General features: G+C 43.4%; 1 protein-coding gene across 1 annotated transcript in view; it reads right to left on the bottom strand.

The window, feature by feature from the left end:
• FSTL5 (follistatin like 5) overlaps window positions 1-24,371 on the bottom strand; it is a 591,837-nt gene that overhangs the window by 35,796 nt on the left and 531,670 nt on the right. The window contains exons 13-14 of the mRNA XM_061583858.1: window positions 11,251-11,358; window positions 5,962-6,086 (exon numbers count right to left, since the gene is read on the bottom strand). Of these exons, the coding sequence (XP_061439842.1) occupies window positions 5,962-6,086; window positions 11,251-11,358 (233 nt within the window). The remainder of the gene's footprint in view (window positions 1-5,961; window positions 6,087-11,250; window positions 11,359-24,371) is intronic.

Genomic DNA, 24,371 nt, shown 5'->3' with positions numbered 1-24,371 from the left:
AGAACAGTCCAACAGGTTGTGACCCTCAATGTTGAAATGTTTTGCAATATATATATAATTAAATTTCCTATTATTAAAGCAGCAATTTTTATTTTCATTTGGATCAAAGTACATTGAAGTCAGTATTTATGAACATCTTTTGCCTATATCTTCACATATCGTTTATTTTCTTCCTATTCAAAATTAAATATTCCTAGTTGTGCAGCTGAAAGTCTCATCTACCATACCAGTAAAATATTTTCAGGGTGGAAAATCTGAATATCATGCAAGTTACTTTTAGAGATTGTTAGTTCATCTCTGAACTTGTGGAGCACCCTGGACAGTAATGAAAATGGGAGAAAGCCATATATAAGCCTCTGCAGCCAAGGTGAAGTGAAAGAGTCTAGTGCTTCTGCAAAAGGTACCTCTTGATCTGGTGGTTCTGATGAGAAGCACCTGAACCCTCCCATAGAGGGATCTGATGCTCTGAAACATGTCTGGGTGCAGTTTCCATTCCCCTTGGTGAACTTGTTCCTGACTGAGCCAGTCCACCTGGACATTGTGTTTGCCTTTTGTATATTCGATCATGAGGAAGTCTAGGTGTCCCTCTGCCCTCCTCCTGAAATGTCTCCTCCTGAAAGCACACCAATCTCATGTCCTCCCTGCTGATTCATGAGGGGTTTGGTTGTTATGTTGTCTATCCTGACTAGGGGCTCATCCAGACGACTGTAAAATGTGTGACATGCCCGCTATGTGTGTTCATTATTTTTCAGTCGTCCAAATGATGTCTCGCGCTGTTACGCATTTTCACGGGTTAAATCCGCTCCTTGCAATACCGGCAAAAATGCGATTTGCTGTTTAAAATTGGGAATCATCCGCTGTGCCTTCAGGAGTTAGGATGCAATACCGTGGACTTTACAGCTGATGGGTGGTTCTTGGGCATTTCCCCTTGCCCCTTCTCCTTATTCCAGCCAATCACGTATCTGCACTTTTGCGCATGTGCGAGAATAAGCCCGGGAAAATTGAACCAATCATCACAACGGTGGGGTGTTGGGGGGGATCTGCAACTACTGCGCAGATGCATTTTATTTTTTGCCAGCCTGCAAACTGTGTGGCCACTCTGGGTGAGATCTGCAATGCACAGCAAGCAAGAAAGGGGGGATGGTCGGTTTCAGCCTGCCTCCGGAAAGCTTTGTCAATTTCATTCTACTTGCTGGGGTTTTTGCTTCAAATCAGAAAAGCATACATTTGTTTAAGTGTAATATCGCAAATACAAACAAGAAAAGGTTTGCTGGTCGGTTTCAAGCCTGCTCCAGAATGCTTTGTTAATTTCATTCTCCGTGGGAAGGAAAGGGAGAAGGAGGGGTGTGTGTGACACGTTTCTTGCTTTTTTGGAGAAATCAGTGCAATTGCCAGCGTGTGTATCTCCTTAAATATCAATAAAGGCAGAAAAGCATACATCCATTTAAGCATAATATCACAAATACAAACAAGGCAGGCGTGAAACCGACCAGCAGCCTTTCCTTCCGAGGCGAGAACTCCTTTACAGCCATATTGTGCTTCATTGCAAAGGGGGAGAGGAGCATACGTAATTTTTTTGCTGACCAATTGGTTGATAGGGGGAGGTTTTAGAGGTGGAGCTTGGAAAAAGTGAAAAGAATGTAGGGGTCTTACCGCTGTGTGTGCGGGTGCAAAAAAGCATTTTTTTTATTGGGGAAGAGTGAACTAAAAGGCAAAGTGAGGACTATCAGATGACAAACCAAATATGGAAACTGTGGGTTATCCTGCTCCGTTTGGATAAGCCCTAGGTCTGTGTGAGAAGACTGAAGCTGGCAAAGTGTTGCAGCGCTAGATGGATTGCTCGAAATTCAAGAAGGTTGATGGGAAGAAGAGGAGCTTCTGGAGTCCATGGCTCCTGAGCTATCCGACCTTCGCATACGGCCCCCTAGCCTGAGAGGCTGGAGTCTGAAGTAACTACTGTTTGAGGTGGATCCTGCAGAGGCATCCTTTTCCAAAGGTTGTCCTCCTGCAACCATCAGAGTAGGGAATGATGAATGGTGTGGGATACAGAGACTTGCAGGTGGTGTCTGGCTGCACTGTCATTCTGGAAAGGCAGTAATGCCCACTGCAGAGGGAGGGAGTGGTGCCTCGCCCATGGGGTAATTTGGATTGCCAAGATCATGAGGACTAAGGCAGTCACCAGATCCATGAGGTCCACCTGAGAACACATTAGCAGGGACCTAATAGACATCTGAATATTGATTATCTGCTCTGGGGGTAGGGATATACATCCTTCTTCCATGTCCAATATCAGTCCGAGGTGTTGGAGTTGTTGAGCAGGATAACTATGGCTTTTCTTCTGGTTGATTAGGAAGCCATAGCCCTTTAGGCAGACTAACATCACATGAAGATCCTCCAAAGCCCTTGTGAGAGAGGTAATCAAAGTAATAGTTCATCTAAATAGGAAGAAACAAGGATCCCTGCAACCTAAGATAAGCCACCAGGATGACTGTGATCTTTGTGAACATCCTGGGGCCTGATGACAGGCTGAAAGACATAGCTTTGTACTGATACTGTAGACCTCCGATTGCGAACCTCAGGTATTGCCTGTGTGGGCAAAATACAGGAACATGCAAGTAGGCTTCCTTGAGAAGGATGGAAGATAGGAAGTTCCTTTCCTCAGAGCCTCCTTGATGGATAGAAGGCTCTCCATCCTGAATCTGTGATACTGAACAAAGTGTTTGAGATGTTTCAAATCCAGTACAGCCTAGAATGAACTATCTTTCTTGGACACTGTAAAGAAGATTGAACCTCTCCCCTGGTGGAACTGCCTCTATCGCTGAGATTTGTAGGAGATAATGAATTACTTCCTGCGCCCTGGTTCTCTTGACTGGGTTGGAAGATTCAGGAAAGGGAAGAAAAGTGTGGGGAGGGGTTGATACAAACTCCAGGCAAAGGCTTAGTTTAGGTTCTGCAGCACCCAGTGGTCTGAGGTTATGTTTGTTCATGCATCCACAAAGGACTGCAGATGACCCCCAACCAGAGGAATGGTGTCAGAATTAGTGTTGGTTGCCCCTTGATGGGGTGCTGGTGGCCAACTTGTGGGATAACTGCTGTTGACTTCTGCCACTTGCTCTTGTCCTATTCCAGAAGGGACAAGAGGACTGAAAATCCCATCCCCTTCCTGTGATTCTGGAGCCCCGAAAGGACTGGTTGGATGAATATGGATGAAAAAGCCTCCAAAAGGACCATGTTCCTCCTCCTACTTTCTGGAAGAGGGCAAAATCTTCTTCTTGTCTTTGGACACAACTAACATCTTTTTTAATGTCAAAATTCCCCAAAAGTTTGCCCACTACAAAGGATCTGTAGCCAACTTGTTATGAGCATTGATACAGAATTGACTGGTGAAAATGGCAAGAGCATTGCAAAAACAGACGCTCCAGTCCACAGTGGCAGTGCAATAGTCTTGTGAACTCTGTGCAATCCCAACTCTACCTTGTAATCCAAGGTGTCCTTGAACTGTGTGTCAAGAGTTCTTGGGATTCATAGAATGATTCATCAGTCCCACAAGAGGAGCATATATGAGGGGAACCTTCAACTGATCTATCAAACTCCACTCCAGGACATAATACTTATTCACTGTAGAAACGTTTTATTTTTTGCATTGAAGAGGGCTTGAGAATGCAAGATTGCTTGATCTTGGGCAGTGGGTAAGGCAGCTTTACCACTCTGGATTTTGTCTGAGGGTCTGGACATACAGAAACCACCCTTGAAGAAGAGGGGGCAGGCAGATCATCCTTAGGGGTTAGGTCTAAAGATTCCATAATCTTGCATAGTAAGGGAAGAAAATGGGCATCCTGAAATAGATGAGTAGATCTTTTCTCTTCAGATTCATAAGCTCTGCTCCACTCCTCCTCATCTAGAACAATTAAATCACTCTAGATCCTCCAGCTCAGCAACCGAATCCTTAGCTGGGTGCTGGACTCTGAGACTCTTTGCTCTCCCCCTTTGGACATCATGTAGATTGGGAGAGACATACCCAGAGAGAATCCACCAGAGCCTGCGGCTGAGCAGGAGATGTGGCCAGATGATTTGACAGAGGCAGTAACTGGGTAAAAACTGTGGGTAGCCGAGCTGGTGTAAGGAGAACAACATAGGCCCTGGCTGGTCTCTCCCCTTGAACACAGCCCTTGAGTGTTAAGGGGTCCCAATGTAGGGGATGCAAAATAGTTAAGATCCTACTAGCCACCCTGCCTGGCACTTTGGTAAATGCCAAAGCACCCCCTGATCTTGTGGTGGTGGTGGGGTTGGCAATCACCTCCTTTGCTGCTAACTTTGATGTGGTACTGTTGTAAGGGAGGCCTCTGAGACAGGAACTGCTGGCATTGGAGGCAAGGGCCTGTGCTTTTTGGCAGGAACAGCCATGGAGCTGGAGCTGGGGGGGGGGGAGAGAACACTGCCCTATTGCCAAGAACCCCTTGCCACCTACATTGATAGGAACAGATTCTCCAGTGTAGGCCTCTCATTAAGTGTAAGTGGGGTACTGCCCACCTTAAACCCCCAATCTCCCCAAAGCTATAACCTAGTCTCTTCTCTGTTCCTTACATTCATACTCAATAAATTACCTCACATTTAAAGACACTCTGAACTTATTTCTGTCCATCTCCTGTACTGGCCAATCAATCTCTGTACAGCACAGATAATCACAATCATCCCTGTAGTCACAACCCTGTCTCCAGAGATTATTTTTTTTTTTAAAAAATAATACATTCCAGTAGGGATGGTTTAGGGAGGGCGGGGGACCCCTCTACCCTCCATTTTGAGTTTATTTTCCTTGGAATAAACTCTAGCCAATCAGGAGTCCCTCAGAAATGCACTGAAGGTTCTATAGCAATAGTGCAGAACAGAGACAAGCCTCCCCAATCACTCAGAGGCATGCATTTCAATCTGACCCATCAGATGCATGCATTTGCAAGCTACTTGTTACTCTTCTCTGAGGCTGAGTTACTTTTCCCTCTTTTTGGAAGCCTACCAGTATTTGAAATCAGCAATATATCTCGAAGTTCATTGTTCAGCTTCTGGATTAATTACAGCCATATACAGTATGTAATGGTTAACTATACCAAGGAGGAGATATGATTTAGCTGTGGTAACTAACATAATCCCATTCATTTTACTGTGAAGGTAGCCTCACTGTGTTCACTTGAACTGGACTATTTTCTTCCTTTTTAAAATGAACTTTCCAAGCACTGCTGGTTACTAACACAATCCTCTTCATCTTCACAAGCCCTAATGTGTTCTGTGGGGCTTACTCACGAGTGCAAGCATAGGGTTAAAGATCTGTTAGGTGCTAAATATTATTAAAACTGCAAATGTTTAAGTGTCCACTTAGGAAAAGAACCAGAACAGTTGGAGGCCACACAACTGTTCCCCCATCAGAGAAGCAACTGTTACAGCAGGGATCCCTTCTAAATCAAAGTAACCCCCTTTAGTTAGGTGGTATTTGTAAAATTGTGGTGCTTAAGTGTCTTCAGTATTTTTGCAAGGAAGGAAGCTGGGGAGAAAACCAGAACTTGGCCATGCCCCCAAAGTAGCTCTACCAGATCTACTGGGCACCAGCACGCACACACACTGGAGAAGCACACATCTGCAAGTGCACCATTCTTATAAGGGGAGAGTCTTGCAAGTCAATGTACCCAGCCTTGCCTTTAAAAGCTTGGCAAGAGGGGCCCAACAGCTTGCTTCTGTCTAACCCTGAACTTCTGATCCAATTCTTGTATTGGGTTCCTTGTATCCTGTGCCTGCAGCTGAAGTTGCATTGTTGCTTGCTTGAATAAAGTTTTCTCTTACTTTCAAGTAAAAGCCTCTGCCGTCATGTCTTGGGATGGGAGCTAGGACACAGCTGGCCTAGCCCCAAATGGCCTTCCAAAGAAATGGGAATAAGAAAACATATAATAAACAACTACTGTGTTTGCCACTTACCTTATGTGACTGATGAGGAGGGTTGTATATGGAATGAAAAAGTCATCCACTCTATCAAACTGCTTCCCCACAGGTTGAGTATGAATAGTATGATGAGAAATACTCCCACTGGCCTGAGTGATCACCTGGAGGACATATTATGGAGGATAATTACTCAACTTTTCTTTAACATCTAATTAATCATTTGAATCAATTACACTTGATTAAATTATGTTAAGGGTAAAGCCATGTCCACCTTATTCTGACACTTGGCCTAAACAAAGCTATTGTAATGGACAAGTAGAGCTGTTGTTGTAGTTGTGTAAGTTAAAAGTATTTGATTCTATATACCTGTTTTGTTGTTGACGTTGTTCTTTGGTATAAGGTTAAACCCCGCAGTTAGAAATAAGAATAACATAAGTGGGTTGTACATCAGAAAATTCTAGGAGATGAAAATATCTTCAGCTTTTTAACTATAGTTCAACCCACTCTGAGGAATTTTAAAAGCCTTACCCACTTTTTTCTGCCCTCAACGTTTTTCAGATGGCTATATCAAGCATTCAAATTCACACTGAAATTTTACGTTTGGTGATATTCACTGTCAAGTCTACTCAATATTTTTGTTGCAACCTTTTTGTCAGGACAAATATATGAAACCTCTGATAATAAAATTAAATTAGAGCCTACAATCCAGCAACAATATTATTATGGCTTTTAAGACATTACAGAGAGCTGCAAAATAGTGGTCTCGGGGCTGATGTTGGAGTCCCCTCGGCTTGTGGTGCTGGGGGACTTCAACATCCATGCCGAGGCCACCCTGTCTCAGGACTTCATGGCCTCCATGACAACCATGGGTCTGTCCCAAGTAGTATCCGGCCCCACTCATGTTGCTGGCCGCATCCTGGACCTTGTTTTCTGTGTGGAGGGGGATGATGATGATCTTGGTGTGGAGGAACTTTCTGTAGTTCCTTTGTCATGGACAGATCACTACCTGGTGGGGTTTTGACTCATTGGGACTCGGAACCTCTGCAGGGGTGGGGAACCGATTAGGATGGTCTGCCCCAGGAGGCTGATGGATCCGGATGGTTTCCTGATGGCTCTTGGGGATTTTCCTGCCACCTCGGCAGGCGATTCTGTCGAAGCTCTGGTTGACCTCTGGAATGGGGAAATGGCCAGGGCGGTGGACACAATCGCTCCTGAGTGTCCCCTCTGATGAAGTGGAGCCAAACCAGCCCCTTGGTTTACCAAGGAGCTGGCGATGATGAAACAAATGAGACGGAGATTAGAGCGACATTGGTGGAAGACTCGGAGCGAGTCTGACCGAACACGGGCTAGAGCCTATTTGAAGGTCTACTGTGTGGCAGTGCAGGCAGCAAAGAAATCATTCTTTTCTGCCACCACTGCATCTGTGGGGAGCCGTCCAGTGGAGCTGTTTTGAGTGGTCAGGGGTCTTTTACATTCTGGCCCCCGAGAGGGTAATATAGATCACTCAACAGCCCACTGTCAAGAGTTTGCACAGCACTTTGCAGATAAAGACGCTCAGATTCGTTCCGACTTAGACGCTATAATTGAAACAGTCTCAGGGGATGTAACTTTGGCTCCTGTCTGTCCAATAATGATGGATTCTTTTCAATTTGTACAGCCCGAGGATGTGGACAAGATCCTTGGGGAGGTGAAAGCCACCACAAGTCTGCTAGATCCTTGCCCTTCCTGGCTTATAAAAAGTGCCAGAGAGGGACTGGCTGAGTGGGTGAAGGGAGTGGGTAATGCCTCCTTACACCAAGGCAGAGTTCCAGGTTGCCTAAAGGAGGCAGTTGTAAGGCCTTTGTTAAAAAAGCCCTCCCTGGACCCCTCCATAATGGATAATTACCGGCCAGTGTCCAATATTCCATTTTGGGGTAAGGTAATAGAGTGTGTGGTGGCCTCCCAGCTCCAGGGATTCTTCGATGAAACAGATTATCTGGATCCATTTCAATCTGGTTTCAGGCCTGGTTATGGGATGGAGACTGCTTTGGTCGCCTTGGTGGACAACCTACGCAGAGAACTGAACAGGGGGAGTGTGTCCCTGTTGGTTCTGCTGGACCTCTCAGCGGCTGTTGATACCATCGACCATGGTATTCTTCTGGGCCGTCTTGCTGGGATGGGACTTGGGGGCACTGTTTTGCAGTGGCTCCATTCCTTCCTGGAGGGACAAACCCAGAAAGTGGTGCTGGGGGATTCCTGTTCGACCCCTTGGTCGTTGGCCCTCAGGGCTCAGTTTTGTCCCCCATGCTATTTAACATCTACATGAAACTGCTGGGAGAGGTTGTCCGGGGGTTTGGGGTTCGGTGCCATCAGTATGCTGATGACACCCAACTCTATTTCTCCTTTTCACCTAATTCCAAGGAAGCTGTCTCGGTTTTAAACCAGTGTCTGGTGTCAGTGGTGGACAGGATGAGGGTGAACAAATTGAAGCTTAATCCAGACAAGACAGAGGTGCTCCTGGTCAGTCGTAAGGCGAATCAGGGAATAGGGATACAGCCTGTGCTGGATGGGCTTACACTCCCCCTGAAGACACAGGTTCGCAGTTTGGGTGTGCTCCTGGACTCAGCGTTAAATTTGGAGTCCCAGGTTTCTGCAGTGGCTAGGAGTGCTTTTGCACAGTTAAGATTAGTGCGCCAACTGCGCCCGTTCCTTGAGCTGTCTGATCTGGCCACAGTGACACATGCCTTAGTTACATCCCGCTTAGACTACTGTAACGCGCTCTACGTGGGGCTGCCTCTGAAGACTGTTCGGAAACTTCAGTTGGTACAACGTGCTGCAGCCAGAATGCTAACTGGGGCTGGTTACAGGGACCGTACTACCCCCGTTAAAAAAGCTCCACTGGTTGCCAGTCTGTTTCCGGACACAATTCAAAGTGCTGGTGCTGACCTATAAAGCCCTATACGGCTTAGGTCCAGGCTATTTATCAGACCGTATCTCCCTGTATGAGCCTGCCCGGGCCCTGAGAACTTCAGGAGAGACCCTTCTCTCAATACCCACATCTTCTCAAGTACGACTAGTGGGGACACGTGAGAGGGCCTTCTCGGTGGCTGCCCCTAGGCTTTGGAATTCCCTTCCTAGGGAGGTAAGAATGACCCCCTCCTTGCAGTCCTTCCTCCGACAAGCAAAGACCTTCTTATTCCAACAAGCCTTTGGAATTGAAGGCTAAGGATAGGGTGTGAAGGGTGCTGCATTGCTAATGTCTATTATATTATTTTTAAACTAGTTTGAACTCTTTTATCTATATGTGTGTATGGTTTTAATATTGGAAATAGTTTAATCTTATTTTAATGTAGACTTTGTATGTTTTTAATTATATGTATTTTTTATCTGGAAGCCGCCATGAGTTACAGTTTTGGAAAAATCGTGGGGTATAAATAAAGACAATAATAATAATAATAATAAAATAAGATGAAAGGATTTATCCCTGGGTAGTTGCTCACGTGGACAAACTAAACAGACACATTTCTGAAATGCTGGTAGCAGGTTTTCTAGCTCCTATGACTATCAAAATAAAGGGCTGACCCTTTATATTTGTTCAAGTGAATGTATGCCTGGAGAAGCTGGGATTAGTGGTATACAAACAGGGAAATATATGAGCAAGCCCTACATTTTGATACGAACAATCAAAATTTAAATATAGGTGCTTATAACTAAATCCAACCGTTTCCACTGAAGTAAGCAAGTAACTGATTACAGTCCTATAAATCTGTGTAGGAACAATGATATACTGAGTGGTTATACATACTTAGCTCAAGTCAAGTATATTGGTCCCAATATAATCTCTAGGTCATTATAATCCTATTATAACAGTTTGATGTAATATATACATTGTGGGGGGCTAAACCACAATAGTCAATTCCATTTTACCCAAGGAATTGGAGGGGGAAAAGGTAGTACTCTCCTGTCCTCTCTTCTCCACCTATTCCTTTAACCCTAACAGCTTTGCACAGCACTGTTACATCTCAATCAGAGATGGTGGCTGATATTATTGTCACTGTGCTGGGCCAGTTCATTATATTAGCACAACCTCAGACACTCTGGCATTACACTAATATAACAATTCCTGCAGACCAATCCAAGGCTTTGGTTGCCAGGTTAGCAATTAAAACGGCTGTATCTAAAGTAAAACAAGCATTTGACATGAGGGAAGTGATCTACTTGCCCATTTTGCATTAAACTCCATATAAATTCACTAATAGGCAAAAAACCTTGCGGTTTAAGAACTTACCTATAGCCCACAGATATTTCTATCAAACTTTAAAAAGCAGGGAAATTGGGCAGCTATAGAGAATGCACCAGGGAAGAAGGAGACCTGGCCTCCTCTCTGAGATACTGGACTGCCCTACAAATTTGTCAAAATGAAAAAAAAATTGGGTTGGTCTTTCACAGTCCAATCCACTTCCTGTGTAGCTTGGAAGAATTTGGTAACATGTGCCTCTGAGCATATGGTGAGTGGTGGCAACACCTGCAATCAGCCCAAATAACAGAAACAAGACATGTACTGTACTTATCTTGTTTTAGCAGGGAGGAAGTAACAATATTAAAACAGTTGGTATAGTTCAGATAGTCACTTTAAATATGTTCCCGCATTTCTGTATTAGTTTGTGCCTTTTTTTAATTATGAAAGTCCTCACGAAAATGCATGAGCATTTTAGTGCATTTCCCCCCAAATATGCACATTTTTGTATACAGTTTTCCCTAATATAATACATTTCATATGTTATTTTCACATTGTGTCAGGCTGTACCACAATAGTCAGTAACATTTTAACCCAAGCACTTGAAGAAGGGAAAAATGTAGTTCTGTCTTGTTTTCTCTTCCCCACCTATTCCTTTGCCACTAACAACTTTGCACAGCATTGTTACATCTCAGTGAGAGATGGCAGCTGATATTAATGTTACTGTGATGGGCCAGCTCGTTAGGAATCACTACTTAAACACTTCTGCACCTTACTGTGAAAGTAAAAGAAATGCAGCCCAATACTACTTAAACAGATGTATTTTTTAAAATTCAGTGTTTATTTAGATCTAATTCAAAATGATGGTATGCGTCTCCTGTGGGACAGTGCCAACTCAGAATACACATGAGAACATGTTTAGTACCGCCACTGGAAGTTTTCTACATGTTGAGGGTTCACACATGAAGAACAAAACTTCTCACTGAGCTTTCTTCCTGGCAGGATAGCTTTATGTATGCAGTATTGGCATCCTTCTAAGTCATTGCTTCTACATAGGACTCTACAATGAGCTTGAAACATATCTAAATCAATGTAATAAAAATACTCACCTGCAGCGTAGGAGAATTCTTATCAAAGCTTCCCCAGCTGAGCACCCATACTTGATCATGTGATTTGTCATAGTGAAGTTTGACTGGCACTGGATCTGTACTTACTGCCTAAAGAATAAGAAGAAACAAGGAAATAATTAGATTTTACTTTAATTTTAAAATAATGTAAATATTGTAGATATTCAGAGTAAAAATTAGGCTTAAATGAAATCTTCATGCTTTAGAATTAGATTGCTGACAACTGTTGATGTCATTCTGATTAATTTGAAGCTAGAGGACTCCTGCTTGAACATTTGGTCATTATTTGAACAATGTGACATGGATATATGTTCAGTTTCCACCTAATTAAATTGTATGCCACAGCAAAGCTATTGAAATGCTTGAGACAAAAGTGGTACAGCAACAAACTGTTTATTGACCCTTCTTGTATGCTTCTTGATTAATCTGCAAACATCTTTTGCTTTTGTCTAAGATATAAGTGAACAGAAAAACGTGGAATGCATTGACCATGGATTCATTGGGATGTGATGATTTCCTTTTTAACAGCACACTGAAGAATTCACTATGACCAAAGAAAACTTACACAATTCTGTTCATGCTGTGATAGTTTTATGTGTATATTACTTGATAATAGTTTTCATTTACTTCAACTTAGTAAACCAAAACAAAATATACTTTATTAAAATAATTCATTATAATAGTTCATTAAAATTGTTTCTCTTTTTTTGTGCTCCAAAATACACTCTGAGAGAGGCAGGACAAGTAAAAAGGTCTTCATTAAGTGTTCAAGATTCTAGAAATGGACAAAGCAGGTTGATAAAAATGGAGTAATAGTGTTTGCACTCCCCCTAAAACCGGTGTGGCCCACCAGATTCTGCTGAACTGTAACTCCCATCAGCCCCCAAAAGCATGGTGTAAAGGGTCACATATGCCATGTGGAAACACTCCTGGAATTGCATTTTCGATGGAGGCACAGATACCATCAATGGCCAAGAGTGCTTTTTACCAGTTTCAGCTGGTATGCCAACTACAGCCACATCTGGAGAAGTGACAGTGACACATGTGCTGTTACATCCAAGCTAGATTATTGTAATGCACTATATGTGGCTGTCCTTAAAGATGGCCCAGAAGCTTCAATTGGGGCAGAATGCAACAGCAGCAGCACTAGGAGCCAGGTTTTCTGCTCATGTCATACTTATTCTGTTGTAGTTAAACTGGCTGCTTATTCACTTCTGGGCCTAATATAAAATGCTGGTATTGGCCTTTAAAGCCCTAAACATTTTGGAACAGGCTATCTAAAGAACCAGCAGCAGACATGTATACCTGCCTGAGCTTTAAGATCAGCATCTGAGGCAGAGCCTTCTCTGTGGTAGCCCCATATCTCTTGTCTCTCTCAAGGAAATTCATATGGTATCTTCTCTGCTAGCCTTTAGGAAAAACCCAAAATACTTCCCACCCCTCTGCATGCAAATGATTTTGGGTTTTTTTGTTTTATTTATTTATTATCACATTTATATCCCACCTTTCCTCTAAGGAGCTCAAGGTGGCATACATGGTTCTCCTCCGCTCTCCATTTTATCCTCACAACAACCCTGTGAGATAGCGTAGATGGAGACACTACAACTAGCCCAAGGTCACCCAGCAAGCTCCATGGCTGGATGGGGATATGAACCCTGGTCTTCCAGGTCCTAGTCCAACACTCTAACCACTACACCACACTGACCCTATGTTTAAGAACTCTTTTATCTATTGTTATTTGAATGTTGCTAATCATTTTTACTGCTATTTTAAATCTTGAAATTGTAATATTTAAATCTTGAAATTATAATGATGCATTATATTGATTTATTTTAATTTGCCTTTGGAGCATATAAACCCCAAAATACATGAAATAATACTGAAAACAGATTTCACATTTTTTATTATGGCAGGAAACTTTCCGTATCTGCTTTAGTAGATGTTCACTGAGAAGAGACCTGGTAGAGTACACTTTAGTAATTTCTCTTTTGGATGTTGTGCGTCTCCTCCACTGTAATTCCTCCATCGTTGTCAATGAACTCACTCAAGTATAACATCTATCAGGACTATTTTTGTTTTGTTTTTAGTTTAAAAGGAGCCGTCTATCTTTTTGTTTTCCTTTGTTTTGTTCGTCTTACTATTATGAAACTGTGAAGCACAGCTTGTTTATCAGTTTGACAAGAAGAGTACCAGCTGGCTAATTAAGTGAATCTAATTTAAAGTAATGATGTAGATCCTCAAGATAATGTAATAATGGCTGGCTGAGACCACTGGTGATGCTTAACTATACTCCTGAGGTGTTACAAAAAGCCTCTGCTTCCTGTAAAGCAAAAACTGTTTTTCTTCTTGAACAGACAAACTCCAGGCCAGTGTTTACTACTGATCTTTCTTTCTTTCTTTCTTTCTTTCTTTCTTTCTTTCTTTCTTTCTTTCTTTCTTTCTTTCTAATGCTGTCAGATAACACCTGTAATAGTCTTCCATGCCTGAGTCAACTGTAGTGCTATTGCAAACTATACAAGTTTGAAACAATGCTACTGCAGAGAAATCAAACAGAATTAAACTAGGTGACTTGGATCAGGCCTACTGAACCTGAAAATGGGTATCTAAATCCGTCCACTTAAAGCACCATTCTTCTATCAATCTGTGTCCTCGGCCTGATTCTCACATTATTTCTCAAATGTACTTGCTCTTAAGATGTTACATTACATGGGATCTTAAGTGTGTGGGTGCCATGGGTATAAAAATTCTTCCATGTAAGATGGAAAATCACTGACGATAACTATGGTGATTGTACTGGCATGCTTAAAATTTTCCCTATCCAGTAGTGGCTGGTGAGGTAGCATGGATGGGGCTCCATTGCTCTCCTGGCTTCCCAACATCTTGGGTAACTGCTGCTGATCGAGAGGGGGAGGAGTGAGGCACAAGGAGCTTCATGTATGGAGGTAGAAATGTCAGATTGGCACTGCTGCCAAGAGCCGCTATTCATCAAGCTTCTTGCACCTTGCACCTCCCCCTCTCGGTTAACGGCAGTGACCCACAGTTTTGGGAAGCTGGGAGAGTGGCAGAGCCCCACCCACACTGCCCCACTGGCTGCTGCTGCCCCTACCTAGTCTGCAAGTAACTTCACATGAGAGTTCCTCACCTTAAAGATGTAATGACAGATCAGATGCAGAAATAGGGATGTTCAAGGATTTTGTTTGGTCCACATTTTTAAGTGAACGAACCTGAACTAACACACAGTTTGGAATGCAATTAACTTTTTTCTGCATTTTTCTGAATTTTGTAATACAGTTTTTATGGTTATGCAGCACCCAAAATATTTGCCTTGTATCTGTAGCATTTGGAAGTAACCCAATCTTTTTTGGAACTGCTCTGTGCCATTCCAATTCGATTTGTTATGCGGGTCCAAATCTGATCTGTTAAACGCAAAGTGCTCTCTCTCTCCCCCCCCCCCATTGCCTATGATGGAAAATCTAAAAAGGATTATAACTTTTTTCCTGTGTCAAAGAAGTGGGTGCATTAAGCCTGTCAAATTTCAGGCAGATCCATCCATGGAGTTTTGTGTATGGAACCTTGACAGTTTTTTTTTTTAAAAGGAAAAAAGTCTTTTTAAATTTTGCAATAATGAGATGTAAGTTGTAGGCACGGCCATCCTTTGTAAGGAGATGAAATCCATCACAGTTCAGATAAATAGGTCCAGGAGCTATTATGCTAGGCAATTTTGTCATTAAAAAACCTGGAAAAGTAAGTTTTTTCTTGCCACCTCCCCTCCAATCAGAGATATTGTACTGCTTTACAAATTTGTAAAAATGCAAACACAATTTGGGTTGGTCTTTCACAGTCCAATCCACTTCCTGTGTAGCTTGGAAGAATTTGGTAACATGGGTTTTACTCCTGTACAATGATGCTTCAGATAGGTGAAACTAACCTGGGGGAGGGTCAGGGAGGGGAGGAGGAGGGCAGGAAGAGGAGGGAAGAGGGGAGATGGAGGGGAGAAGATTGGATGGGTGGGCACTGGGCAGAGGGAAGCCCCTTTCCTTTCCAAAAGGAAAACAGTGTGAACAGTATCATTCTTTTTCAGGGTTTCCCCCACTTTTTTATTTTACAGCAGGCACATATAGCCTCCCACCCAAATTCAAACCAAAGCTGTTCCTGGCCACATCCACACTAGACCTTTATTTCACTTTGGATAGTCATGGCTTCTCCCAAAGAATCCTGGGAAGTGTAGTTAATGAAGGGTGCTGAGAGTTGCTAGGAAACGTCCTGTTCCTGTCACAGAGCTTCAATCAGAGCAGCTGACTGTTAAACCACTCTGGTCACTGGAGTTCTGGCAAGGGAATAGGAGTCTTCTCACAGCAGCCTTCACGAACTACACTTCCCAGGATTCTCTGGGGAAAGCCATGACTGTCTAAAGTGAAATAAAGGTCTGGAGTGGGTGTGGCCCCCTGGGCTCCTGCTATGAGAAAGGGCGGGATATAAATCAAATAGTAAATAAATAAATAAATAAGGCAAGCCAAGCAACAGTGAGTCTGGCTTTTAGAACACTGACAGTTGGTTCTTACTGAGCATGCCCGGCCTTATCATTCAGTTCAATGCTAAATTTCTTAAATTAATTAAAAATCAGCAGGCATTTTTAAACTTTTAAACTACAGAAGATGAAGGTCAGAGTATGGGGCAAGGTCAGTAATAGGATTACAGGTACTCTGTGAACATGGCTGATTTTTAATGAATTTCAACAGATTATGAGAACACTGACAGAAAAAAGTCCAAAAGGAGTGTTTTTTCTCTCTCTCTTTCTACACTTTGAACTCTCAGTTCTGTCGGACTGTTTTGTGTATCACCATGAAAATTTAGAGGGTTGTTAAGCAAGTGTTTCTGAGTTCAGGTCTATAAGTTTTGGAAGGTTTTATTTTGAAATGAGCTTATGGGAAGCATTAGAATGGCATAGGGGTATTTTCAATTTAACATTGTGGAATGCAAAAAATCCATGCTCTCATGGCTGTTTAATCTACTGTGATTAAAAAACAGACCTATCCATCAAAACAAAACATACCTTCACCTTCCCACCTCTTCCTCGTCCTGTCCACCTCTCCCTTCTCAATTCCAGGCATTTCCCCAGGAAGCTTGGTTTTGTGTTTCAAAAAACAAAACAGAAGAAAGTGGGGGGGGAGCCAAGTGTTTAATTTTTTAGAGAAACAGAGGCAACAGAGCTATCTGGATGGACTCCCTATTGACCACTGTTAACAGTGCAATCTGACTTGGTAATGTGAATCACCTCCAGGGCTGATGACAGACATGCCGGGGGCCTTGGCACCAGCTTGCCCCAGGCCCCGATGCATGCACACACACGCATGCGTGCACACATGTGTGCATACCTACCTGTCTCTTGCAGGGAGGGAGCTTCTTCCACTCACCGGTTCACTGGCTCCGTCTCTCCTGTCTTTTGCGGCTGCGCAGGCTGCTATGCTTGCGCATTGCTGACATCAACCAAGATGGCAGCAGAGGCTTCAGCCCCTTAGGGAAACCTCGGTCACCATCTTGGTTAATAGCAGTCCTGGACTTGCAGCCCGCGCAACTGCAAAAGACAGGAGAGACAGGCAGGTGGAGCCAGCGAACGGGCAGGTGGAAGAAGCTCCCTTCCTGCGATCCATGGCAGCTACGCTGCTGCAGATTGTGGAAAAGGAATGCTACTCCGCCCCCACCCTATCGAGGCCCCTCAGGGGTCTCTGTGGCTCCAGGGGCCCTCGGCCAGGGCCCAACCTTGCTGCCCTTTGGGACTGGCCCTGATCACCTCAATGTGCTTCAAACTGCAATCTCTCTCTATGTCTGTCTGTTTTCCTCTCTAAAATGCACATTAGTGGAGTCTTTTCTTTGAAAATTGCCTGAAGACTGTTCCTGAGCAGAGTGCTCTTCTACCACATCCAGATAGAGAACTCTGCAAAAACTTGAGCCCCAGTATCTCTTAATTACATCAGTCTTCTCGGCCTCCAGCATCTCACCCAGAAAAGTAATTTTAAAAGGTGCCTTTCCACACACATACACTGTAGAGAAGAAATAATCTCCCACTCTGCAAGTGTCTCCTTTCCTCCTTCTGGGGTTACATCAGCTTGACAGTGCAGTTGTATGTTGACACAGCTGTCTGGAACGGAGGAGGCAGGAGCGAGATGCTGGCTTCCAGTACACCCCTGGTAAAGGTGTGTCAACCCTAACAGTGTACAATGGCTCTTCCACCTTCATGGCCTGGGGCAAAGCCAACTGGCCTTGGGCTCCTACTGGGAGGAAGGGGGGGATATAAATTAAATAATAATAAAAAAATAAAAATAAAAAACTGGGGAAATGGTTTTTCACAGGAGAAAGGCTGGAACGCTCTCAGTTGAATGTCTGTCTCTCTTGCAGCAACTAAAGGCACACTAGGAAGGGAGGAAAAAAGGTGGGGCCTATTTCAATCATCTCCCCATATTTTTCCATATTCAGATATATTTTATTGGACTCAAATAGGTACAAATTGATGGGTATGGGTGCCATTAAGAGCAGCAGAGTAGAAGACAGTTCTCTTCCTGCACATCCCAGATGATCCCACCCAATTGGTTCTTTATTAAAAGTCTCCAGAAATGTGCATCCTTGCAGCATGCTGCTAATGGTAAGTTTTTACATCAGCACTTAGCCACCCTGAGGCAATTTCTGGACTTGGCAAAAAGGTGTTAGTAGCCTGGGTAATAAAGTTGTTGTGCAAACAAAATATGTAAATTTGGCTTGTCTTCCTGCAGGCAATAGTCTCCAAGTTGATAAAGGCAAACTGCAGAATTGGATGAAGGAGACTCGATGGCTATTTTCTCAACTTTTCCATCCTTGGCTGGCGAAGAGTTTGGCCATTTCACTGGTTAGTAGAGATGGAGGAGAAACTCACTTTTGTTTACATTTTAATGCGAACCCAGATAATTTGCACTTCCTGAAACAATGCACAAACTGAAACATAAGTTATCCTTTGAAATTTGCACTTTGCCGAATTTTGTGATGTAGTTCTTCAACAAAAAATGTTTACAAAATGTGCATACTGAAGTGTGCAGAAAATTGCATACAAGTGAAAATTACACACCAAAGACATTATATTAGGGGAAATGGCTTGTAAAAATGTATACCTTTTTACAAGGCATTTCCCCTAATATATGTATCTAATGTATACGACAAAAAATGTGAGTATTAGGAAAAAAAACTTTACACCAAATTCTGTTGAATTTTTGTGAAGGTTTCTTTAAAAAATGCAAGTGTATGTAGAATTGTGGCAAATGGACTTAAAACTGGAAAGATGAAAAACTGAGAGAAATTAAAACTGACAGTTGCATTCATCCCTAGTGGTTAGCAAACATGATCAGCTTGGCATACTTGCTGAGTCCATTTCATGTGTTGCCATTGGCCACTTCCTTAGGGTCAGCTCAGGGAAGGTTATGGAACATTCAGGTATAGTTGTGTATCCTGCTTTTCAATGTATGCAATTATAGCTTGACAAGATCACCTCTTGTGGCACCATCTAGAGTTGTTTTCCAATGCAGGCATGCAATTTTTCTTGAGTAAATAGAGAGCAGAAGATCACCTTCTGAATAATGTGCATATTTGACTTCTTGTACTTTCCTATGCTAAGACATCTTAGTGATGTGGAAATAAAAAATAAATAGTTTCATCAATCTGGACTGGCTGAGAATCTAAATGCTTCATATACAGGTTATACATATTTAAAGTTTTATATCTAAATGTAAGGAAAAACTCCTGGGACTTGCAAAAAAAAATACAGTAGCATATCATTACATGATAACAGAGAAGGATTGTTTCTATGATATTACAAGCATTGCTGAGCCAACTCTTTCACTAAAAACTGCTAAAGTACTTCATATTTGTTATACTTCAATGTGGAAATCTGTACTGTAAAATGGCAGAGATAAATTGATATTTTCTCCATGACTGGCAACTTTATGCAGAGACATCTACATTACATTTTGTCACCTTGGCTAAAAAATACTCTAGGCTTTTCCAATTTTCCTACAGGATTGTATCAAGGGCAACAAAAATGCAAGATATTTTAATGTTTTACTTCATTCATTAAGTTCTTTCCTTCTTACAGAAATGTGTGAGAATAAAAAATGGTGGTGGCGATGGGGTTCTTTAAATGAGAATAAACTTAGCTATAATGATGGGATAATAGGGTTATATTTCTGAGATATTTGATGTAGTGGAAAGTGGTCCTGGTCACACCACAGGGCACACTACCCTGCCTACATCACACCCCATTCTGTTCCAGAGAGACCCCCTATCCCTCAGAAACAACTTTTGGGAGAGAGACTTAAATAAGTAGTAGGGATTGACTTGCCCAATCACAAACATTTTCCACTAAGGCAAAGCAACTATTGGGTACAACTCATTATAACAGCCATCCAAAGTAGCTGTAACTACATATGGGAGCTTGCAGAAGTATGATGCTTCATTCAGATAGGCCAGGAATGGTGCACAACAGGCCAGGGAGCTGAATGCAGTTCTCCAGCTCTATCTGGTCCTTGGGACTCCTTCTTAGGCCACACTCCTCCCTGGCCCTGGTCCACATCTTCCTCTAGTGCTTTTGCATGGCTGGAATGTGTCCTTCAACTGTGAAAATGTCTCTTGCTTGCCGGGATGAAGGCTGTGGAGGTATGTGTATGGGAAGATGCAGATTTTTACCTTTGTGTGGCTGGATTTTAGCTTCCTGTACAAAGGTAAGACTCATATTCATTGCTACAATCACTCTTTTGTCTCTTGCCCCACCATCCACTGGCATGTGGCCCCTGGAAAATGGCCCTCTAGGGAATGTGGCCCTTGGGCTGAAAGGTTTCCCCAAAGTGTCTCTGTTGTGGAGATGTCAATAAAACTCATAGTATTCACCTTGAATACCATGTAAAAATTGCATTTGCCAAATTCTTGTCTGGCTTGGATTTGACAAGATACAAATGTGACAAACAAATAACTATTATTAATGATTAGTTACATTACATTCTGATAAATGTAGCTGGACAGACAGTCTTCAGCTCCTTCCAAAACTCTGATTCTGTGCTTCAAAATGAAGAGAACCTTTCTTTTGTGTTTTGTTGAATGCTATGATGACTAGGTTCTAGGACTGTGTTATAATAAATTACAGTTATCTTTATTTTAACCTGTAATATTAATACTTGATAAAAAAAAAACCATGTACAAGCATTTGCTATACATTATGCATCTGTGATGTTATAAAGAAGTTTAGGGCACTGGGAATATCGGCAAGGATTAAAATTTTAATTAGCAGCAGTGCCTGACGCTTTCAATCAGTTTCAAATTTCATTTCTTTTTATGAAGATGACAGCAGATTTCTTAGCAACTTTATAATGCCTATTCATGAACTGAAAGTACAGCTGCTTGCAGAAAAGTTACATTTATATTTTAGAAAGTGCAAATTTCATGATTCTGAAATGAATTCTAAATATAGTGTTAACATGACTTTGCTCTCCAGAGAATGGTGCAAATTCCTGTTTGAACGTCTGTGATTGGTTGACCTTTTTCACAGATGAAAAGTCTCTAAAACTTAAAATGAACTTCATAGTCAATTGTTGAAAATATAATTTTGTTTGCTTTGACATACAAGGTTATGACATATAATGTATACACATATATGTGTCCACATGTATGTTCATGTCTCTACATGTGTATATTGCATGTACAAACACTCAAATGTAGTCACTTATTCCCACCACGTCAGTCCAAGGACTCTGGCAATGGTGGGCCTTTGCAGCCATGCCAGGGAAGACCTGGCATGGCTTCAAAATCCCCATACCTTTGGCGCAACGTGGCCATGCATGCTGGTTGCATAAGGGGCGGAGCAGGGTGGCTATTTAAGCCCTGCTCTGTCTGCCCCTGGCCTCTTTTTGGCCTCACACTACAGCCACCTGCCGTCCCTTCAGGGCAGTACAAGTGTAACTAGTCGCTTCGGGGCCAGGCAGAAATTTTTAGCTGGCCACCCTTCGTTTGTTGGCAAGTTTTTTGCCTACCCTGTACTGTTCTCCTAATTTGGCTGATTTGCTGAACTTTATTTGGCTTAATTTGATTTGGCTGATTTGTTGCCCGGCCGTATAGTTTAATCTGTAAATAGGTTATTTGGTCACGTTTGGGAGATAGGTATGGAATTTCACAAGGCAGGGTTTGGTGACCACCCATAGGCACCCTTTAAGGTGATCGTTGGGTTTTGAGGCCTGCCTTCCAGGTTGTGCAGCCAGTTGGCAGGATAAGGCTCACCTTTGGGGCTAACCTGTAACACCCACTCAGAGGTTGTGCGGCCCTGAGGGGGGGTGGATCAGGAAGGCCTCCCTAACCACCCTGCAGGGATGGGGCCCAGAAGAGGGCTTGGGCTTGGCCCACCCCCTTTTCCCATGGCAGGATGCCCTCGCCTGATGGGGGATGAAATAAGTTCCACACTTGTCTCTGGAGATCATTCTACTATGCAACCAAGCATGTAATTGGCTTTATTCCAATAAACGTGGCCCTTGATTTACCCACACCTCATCTTGTCTTGCCTCTTCATTTCCCGGCTATGCGCTGCAGTATACCTCATCCACAGAAAAAGAATGATCAAACTAGGGCCTTAGAGGAACACTTTACTTTTTGATTAATAAAGATGTCAGTTTTTAAAATCTAAATCTTGATAACTTTATTCTTCCCTTCTACTGCAATTTATTTGTACTTGTTTTTATTTTTTCCTTTTTTTTACTGCAGTACTCAACATTTCTCACAATTTCTCACAATCCAGACCTGCAATGATAAGGTGGTGCTTTGAGCAATTTCAGTAATGCCAAGAAAGATATTTGTTAACTAAAATAATTAACAGTGCAGTTCTACACATACTGATTCAGAGCTCAAAGGAATGTAACTAAATGGGTATAGGAATGATGCTGGGCAGAGCAATTTTAAGACCTGACTGGGACTAGCATAGTGGGGTGAATAGAAGTGCTTGGTCAGATGCCTAGAGAAGCTCTGCCAACTCTAGCTAGCCAGGGTGGAAGGTCTGTCTGTCTGTGGCAAACTTTTTTGCTTTGCCATCTCCAGGGTGGCACTGCATAGGTGTCCATATTGGGCCCCTTTCAGGGAAATGGAACAACCTAATACCCAGGGCCAGCTCCAGGTTTCAGTGGACCTCTTGTTCCCTTGCTTTCCTCTTCATATCACACTCCTCCTCCCTCTTGACTCCACCCTTTTAAAGTAAAACAAATATTGCCTAAGGGCTTTGCCCTGTGCGCTTTGCACCCCATCCCCATCCTGGCACTCCCAAATCCCCGAGTGCTCCCAATCCCACCAAGCACTCCATTCCTTTTGCCAACCTCCCTCACAATACCCTCCAGGGCCTCCAGACATTGGCACGCATCAGCTGCCATGGGCCTTCCTGCCGTGTAGGCACCACCTCGCCTAGGCTGCTTGCCTCCCTGCTAAGGCTGTCACCACTGCCTTGCCTGCTTGCCAAGGTGGCTGGTGGCCGGCCAGAGTGAGTGGTGTGCAGGTGAGGGGGGAAACTACATAGTGTGATGCTTACATTTTTATTGTATGTACTAGGAGCTCTGTCCTGCTTGCTTTGCTTGCCAACCCCACCAACTGTCACTGAAGCTCCCTCCTTCCTCTCCCTCCACAGGTTGTCAAAGCTCCTCCCCCTCCCCCTGTGGGTGGCCAAAGTTCCCCCTTTTCCCTCTGCAGGTTGCTGAAGCTCCCCCCTTCCCCGTAAAGGTAAAGGTGTCCCTGCACTTATAGTGCGAGTCGTTTCCGACTCTTAGGGTGACGTCTTGCGATGTTTACTAGGCAGACCGCATATATGGGGTGGGATTGCCAGTTCCTTCCCCAGTCTTTCTTTACCCCCAGCATATGCCGGGTGCTCATTTTACCAACCACGGATGGATGGAAGGCTGAGTGGACCTTGACCCCTGTTACCGGAGATTCTACTTCCTTCTTCCATTGGAATCGAACTCCGGCCGTGAGCAGAGCTTCGCCGCTTACCACTCTGCGCCACGGAGGATCTTCCCCTTCCCCTTAAAGGTCTCCAAAGCTATCCCCTTACCATGACAGGTCACTGAAGCTCCCAATTCCTGCTGTCCAGCCTGCTCTGAGGCCCAGTTGGCTTGCTCTGAGGGCTGGTTGCCCCCTCTCCCCCCTCCGTCCCCCTTCTTACCACCCGCGACCCCTCTCACCACCACCACTGCCCCTCTTGCCTCCACGGCTTCCCTTGTGTTGCCCAAAAATGTTCACAGTTGGTGTGATACTTACAAAAATATAATATAGTAGGATAGATTATAGCAACATCCATAAACTGGGCTGATCGGTTGGGCTGGGGCCAGCAAGAGGCCCCCCTGAGCTCCTGGGCCCTTGGCCAGCACCTCACCTCACCTACTGCTGGATCTGGATCTGCTAGTATCCAGTGGATCCATGGCCATCCCTACTCCATCCCTGCAACATCTCATTTTAGAACTGTTTGCTGACCACCACAGGCAGAAATACTGCTGGCAGTGCCATTCAATCTACCTTTCTTTCCATGGCAGCAGCAGGGAAATCTGTGGCAGTGGAGCCCCTCCCATTAGAGAATGCCAAACAGACACTTTCAGAACCCAGTTGACACACTCTGCAAAACATTATGCAATAATACTACTGTTGGCTGGAGCTTACCACTGAAAGGTAACAGTAACATCCCAAGGCACATATAAGGTTCTTGTAAGTTCATATAATGGGAAAATGACAATAGCAGAAGGCCCTAAGTTCAATCGTGCACATCTCCAGGTAAACCTGGAAAAGATTCACCTGAAACCAGGAGAGGTGCTGCCAGTCAGAGTAGACAATACTGAGCTGGATGGAATAATGGTCTGACTTGGTATAAGGCAACTCCCTATGCTCCTCTCTCAACGGTAATCTGATAACTATCAGGCTGCAGTTTCTTTCTATCTTTCCTAATAGCCGCTAAGAGAAGTATTTCCTTTTTAAAACCTAGATATCCATGGCTGATAGAATATCCCATAGCAATTATTTTCACATACTTTGAACTGAAGTAGTGATTGTGAGATGATATACTTCTTAAATCA

Source organism: Rhineura floridana, chromosome 9 (assembly GCF_030035675.1).
Source record: "Rhineura floridana isolate rRhiFlo1 chromosome 9, rRhiFlo1.hap2, whole genome shotgun sequence".
Classification (NCBI taxonomy): domain Eukaryota; kingdom Metazoa; phylum Chordata; class Lepidosauria; order Squamata; family Rhineuridae; genus Rhineura; species Rhineura floridana.
The sequence above is the reverse complement of the archived record's forward strand: the minus strand, read 5'-3'. Positions and strand labels throughout refer to the sequence as shown.